A 6,290-nucleotide genomic window follows, 5' to 3' on the forward strand; every position below is an offset into this window, starting at 1 on the left:
TGTCACAAAACGGCAAAAACTGTCCCACAATGCATTGCAAACTTCCAACGCCGATTTGGCTAATAAGCAGTAAAATTCCATCCACCTCGTTGAGTTAATCGGGCATTTGAAACCAATTAACCAACGAGCAACAATAATCTTGTGTCCGACATTTCAGATAACGGGATTATTGTGATTTGACTTGTCGGATCACGTCGGATCAAGATATTTCTCTTTTGTTAGCAGATCCATACCATCCAAGAAATTAATGAGGGATCTCGGCAAAAGTAGCCCTCCCGTCCAGTACTTGATCTGGAGTGCGAGGCATGAGCCGGCAAGTGGCTCCGAAGATCAACCCCCACATTTTTAAGTCCTGTTCAAGAATCCGGATTTATGCTTAATATTATATTCTCTTGTGCTTTGCTAACAGATAATTTGTCGCACTGTATTAATTTGGACAACTTGACCAGATTTTATCCAGCGATTTTTGTTCCTCTTTGTATTCTTGCGTTTGCTTGTATTATTTTGCATTTTGATATAACACAAAGGAAACTATAGTATTTTACTCCAAAACTCGGGAATCGCTTTTATTTATTTATTTATTTATTTATTTTAATCATATTTAACCAGGGTAGCCCAATTCAGCCAAATAGCTGGTCTAACATGGGGCCCTGCTACACATATATACAATAATTTAAAAGCAACAATTTTCAACATACAATTTATATAGTATATACAACTCTTAGACAAATTTAAAATACAAAAATACATACAATTTTCAAAGTAAATAAAAACACATCATTTACAAGTATAATGCACAAAATTTTAGGACTTGAATCTTTGTTTGAAAGTCTGCATATTTGTTGAGCTTCTTAATTCATTACTCAGCTTGTTCCAAACTTCAACCCCACTGTATGAAAAAGATGATTTAAAATATTCAGTATCATAACCATTCATGCAAGGCGGAAGAGCCAATACATTTGTCGCAGCTTGTCTGGTGTTAACATTATGCTTTTCGTGTATATAAGAAAACCTGTTGACTGCAATGAAAACTTGAGCTATTATTTAGAGTTTTAAGCATGTGGATGACACTAAATTCCCGGTTTTTCTACCCCAAACGTAAAGCTATGACAAATTCCACTGGTTTGGAAAAGCCAAGTGACCCCTACGTGAGGTGCCTGTTGCACATACGGGGATGTTTTTAAGATTTTTATTAAACAATGATTGAATAATTTATATTGAATAAATAGGTAATGGTGAAATCGGGGGAAATCGTTTAATTTCCCATAGCAATGGCAAGAGTGTACAAAAACGGATTGATTGCAGAATTTATGGGTAGTATTAAACCCACTGTCCACGCATACATCTCTGGCCCAACGGTAAATGCACTGCATTGCACGAACAAACATACCAAGGCTAATGGTACCCAGCAAAAGAAATCCGTGAGCACCACAGTTGACATTTTAAATGCCATACGCAGTTCTTTCTTTTCAGCCGTACTCTGAACCTTCTTTGAAGAACTGCGAGCTATTTGAAATATTCTGATGTAGAATACAGCTATAGTAGCAAAACAGATAAGGTTGATTCCAATGTAGACAATAATAGACAAGTAGCTTGCTACTCTGTGACCAGAGACATGCGCGATGCGACTATAAATGTCGTCTGCGAATACTCCGTAGAAAACCCTATACAAATCGTCTTGTATGCTAGACGTGCCATTATGTTCAACAAATACACTTCTAGTTTCAATCTGAAACAAATCATATCTTGTGTTACTATGAGTTACCTTCACCTCTTCTGATGTTATTACCTTTTTAACTATTGGTAATCCTACACATACTTCAGATATCTCGTAGAATCCAGGAAAGAACGAATCTATGCCAACAGGAGCGACACCTATTATAACCGAAACCACCCAACTAATTGACACCAAGATTCTCATTCGTGTGCTTCCCAGTCCTCTGTGGACACCTAAAGGGTACCTAACTCCAAGAAATCGATCCAACCCTATGACTAGCACCAATAACACAGATGCTTCACTCGACAGTGTTGACAAAGCAGAAGCTATTTTGCAAAGTGGTCCTTTAATCCAATTCTCAGAAAAACTTATAATACAATAATCACTATAATACAAATCAACAGAAGTCAAAATTAGCATATCAATTCCCATTACCATATCGGACAACGCAAGATTGCATATTAGTACATTCTGCACCTTATTTCCAAGGTCCATAATTAATCGACAACCGATAACAGCGGTATTAAAGACAACAGCAGCTAAACCAACAATCCACATTGTAACTCGGAGAAATCCATGTTGTAACATTCGTTTACATGTCAGGTATGCAGGGCGTGCAGATGTCGGACGACAGGTAGCGGCATTTATATCGCCGATGAAACAACAAGCCGAAAATTTATCAACTGAAAATATCAGATTTTCTGAACTCACAGACGACTGCGACGTTAACAGTTGAAGAGGATTTCCCCTTAAATCACATGTTATATTAAGAGTTGATGCCATACCTGTTCCGCGTACACTAACCCTTTGTATATGGTTCTGAAATAATATTAGGGATATCAAAACCGGCAAATGTCCTAACATTTCCATATCAAAATTACTAAGTCTATTATAACCCAGATCTAATGTACGTAAGCTTCTTAAGCCAATGAAACTTTTATTTCCAATAAAGGCAATCTTGTTATCAGAGAGATTAAGATACTCCAGATTACCCAAGTGTTTGAACGTGAGCGATTCTATACGACTTATGTTGTTTGAACCAAAAGTAAGAAATACCAAATTGTGAAACCTGTTGAAAGAATGAATTGGTATGATTTTTATTTGATTTTGATGTAAAAGTAAAAATTTTAAATCTGTAAAATTCCCAAATAATCGAAACCTGTGATCAGGTTATTATTGAGTTCTAGGTATACCAGATTGACGCATGAAGTGAGCTTGGGTATTTGAATCAGCATATTGTGAGACAATGTTAAAGATTCCAAGGACACCAATGGAACGAAAAGATTCATTGGTAAAGAACGTATGTTGTTGGTTTCCATGCGTAATGTACGTAACTTGGAAGTCCCATCAAACAGGTCTTCATTTAGATTGGACAAGGCATTCGCCGAAATAATTAGAGTCGATAATCTATGGGAAGTATGAAGTTATTCATCGGGCAACTCTAATACGTAATTTCCAGACAAATATAACAAATTCAGGTCAACAGTACCGTCAAAAAGTTCAGCTGGTATTGCAGTGAAATAATTGTATGACAAAAAGACAATACGCAGAGCAACATTTGATATAAACAATCCTGGTGGCAGCGTGATTAATTTGTTCTCATGAAGCTTCACGATTTTCAGTCGTGTCATCGCTTGAAATGAAGAATTGTGTATTGATGTCAACCTGTTGTAATGCAAGTAAAGAGTTCTTAGGTTAGCTAGTGAATCGAATACTCCAATTGGTAATTCAACCAAAAGGTTGGGCCCCAAGAATAATTCTTTGAGCTTAGTCAAATTTCCAAAGACATCCTCATGCAACAATGAAATCTGATTTAGGGACAACTCCAGTCTTACTAACTGTTCCATCTGGTCAAAAACGTTTTCCGGTAAGTAGTATAAGTCATTCAAATGCAGCATGATATTTCTTAAATTGGAAGATGTGGATTGAGGTTCAAATTCAACGAATCTATTGAGGAAAGCAATAAATTCAACAAGAGATGTCAAAGACGAGATGTTTGGGCAGATCTGCATTTGGTTATTAGCAATGTTGAGATAAACTAGATTAGCAAGTGCACTAACTATTCCACTATGAACATTTGTGAGTTGATTATCATTCAACCAAAGGTCAGTTAATTGCGTCATATTTCTAAAGATATCAAAAGGCAAAGTTTGAATTGAATTTCGATACAAGTTTAAATGACTTAAATTCACCATGGACTCAGCAGTTATTTCGTTGAAAGATGTTATTGCATTTGATCCGGCATAAAGAGCATCTAATGCTTCCACGTTCGTTAGCAAAGGTAGCTCCTTCAAAGAGTTATAATCGAGATCAAGAAGAACCAATTTGGTAAGGTTCGTAAATATGTCAGATGGCAATGTAACCAACTGATTCAACAACAGACTTAGTGTTTTCAGATTACTAAGGCTGTCAAATATACCACTGTGTAATTCTGTTATATAATTGTAACTCAAATGTAGTTCCTCTAATACAGTCAGATTACTAAAGATACCAACGGGTAATGTAGTGAGACGATTATACCGTAGAAGTAACGAAATAATGTTGTTAAGATTATTATATGTATCAAATGACATACTATGAAGCCTGTTTATCGATAGATAAAGCTCCTCAAGTCTAACCATTCTACCGAATACTGAACTCAGTGTTGTTAACTCGTTGTCATACAAGTCTAGCAAAAGTAATCTTGAAACGTTGTCAAAAACATTCTCCGGCAATTCTGCTATTTTATTAATATGTAATATAAGGATTTCTAAATTGGTAAGGTTACTGAATAGACCAGGTTTTAAATAAGTCAGGTTATTGTTACCAAGATTCAACATCTTTAGATTCCAAAGAGAACCAAAAACTGTCTCAGGTAATGTATGCAATCTGTTCGTGGATAAATCTAATAATTTTAAATCAAAAGATGACCAAAAATTTGACTTGGTAAAGTTGACAACATATTGTTGCTTACATTAAGATTTACCAATTTGCCTGTGTTTGAAACAAATCTGAAGGAAAATCTACAATGTTATTTAAACCTAAATCAAAAGCATACAAATTGAAACGGGCTTGTGAAAATATATTATGGATTTTAGTGATCGATATGGAGTTTTTATTTAGATCCAATTTCTCAAGAGAAGTACAGGACGCAAATGTGTCATTTGAAATATTCTTTAGATTATTATGTTTTATATTTAAGTGATTCAGGTTAGTCATAGATTGAAACAAAGTACCTGAAAGCGTGTGTAGCTCATTTCTATTTAGTAGCAGATACTCGAGCGTTCCTAAGTCTAAAGCAACTTCAGTTATCGATTCAATTTGGTTACTTCTTAAATCTAAATAAACGAGATTTGTGACTGGATACAGAACTCTGGATTCTAATACCTTAAAGTTATTATGGCTTAAAACTAGAAACACTAATTTTGTCTGCTTTTTGAAAATATCATGTTGTAATGATATCAATCTATTTCTACTTATATCCAAATGGTACAGATATCTTACTTCCCAAAATACTTCCTGCGGTAAGCTTTCCAGCTTGTTTCGTTTAAGCAGTAGTACACGTAATAACCGAAAACAAAAGAGGGCGTCTCGCTTGATAGCATTAAGACCCTGATTCATGAATGATAATCCGAAGATATCAGGATCACAACCAAGGAAATACTTGTTTTTTACCTTTGAACACTTTGTTTCCCATTGTTTATGACCTAAAGTACAAAAACACTCGCTATGACAAACCGTAGTAAACTCATACACATACATTTGAAGATTGGGATTACTTATAATGTTATTCAAGTGAACCCAACGCAATTGGTACCATTTAATTTCTACATACTCTTCAACAGCACAAGTCATTTTGAGATCATCTCTAAGCTCATCCGCTCGTATAGAAAAGTCAACATATATCATCATTAGATGAAATACCAATGATTTTCCTACCAGAGAAACGGAACAATTGTTATTTACCATGTCAAGCAAGGACACAATCTTGGTATTTTCAATCGTAATTTGTTCAACGGCAAAAGTGGTTAAGTATTTGTATAATTTCACGTCAAAAATATGAATCGTGAACAACGACATATTTTCTGAATTTATTTTCATCATGCACGGTTTTTCAGCGTCTGCTTTTAGTCTGTATGTAATATTGTACTGTGCAAAAAGTTGCTTAGAGCAAAAGTTTTTTACAGGCAGTAAGTTCATTGGAGTGTAATAATATTTGAAGAGAGCATCATCAGAATTTTGACTATTATAATTATAGTCACTGGATGTTGTACAAATGGAAATGACTAAAAATAGAGTCATACACCATAACAGGTATATTATATACGAACCCATCGTTGGTATACAGTCTGCCCTATAATATTAAGAAGGCAGTATTTTCATCATTCCGCTTATAGACAGCTCCAATGTAACATAATTGACTCTAACATGTCTAATATGGCTTTCCGTCCAACTGCCTAAAATAATAAAAACAAAATGTAAATATAACACTTCTGGTGACAAACAAAAACAGTAAGAAAGTGTACACTGGTTTTGTTTCACACTGTAAAAATTATAATGTAACAAAATGAGAGGAAACAATAATATTTAAAGC

General features: G+C 34.8%; 1 protein-coding gene across 1 annotated transcript; it reads right to left on the reverse strand.

Moving 5' to 3' along the window:
- Positions 1-1,255: 1,255 nt before the first annotated feature.
- Positions 1,256-2,275, reverse strand: LOC140170938 (G-protein coupled receptor GRL101-like). Its single transcript, XM_072194134.1, has one exon. It carries the CDS (start codon positions 2,273-2,275, stop codon positions 1,256-1,258), a length of 1,020 nt encoding a protein of 339 aa, XP_072050235.1.
- Between the last annotated feature and the right edge of the window lie 4,015 nt (positions 2,276-6,290).

The sequence above is a fragment of the Amphiura filiformis genome, chromosome 15 (assembly GCF_039555335.1).
Source record: "Amphiura filiformis chromosome 15, Afil_fr2py, whole genome shotgun sequence".
NCBI classification, from domain to species: Eukaryota; Metazoa; Echinodermata; class Ophiuroidea; order Amphilepidida; family Amphiuridae; genus Amphiura; species Amphiura filiformis.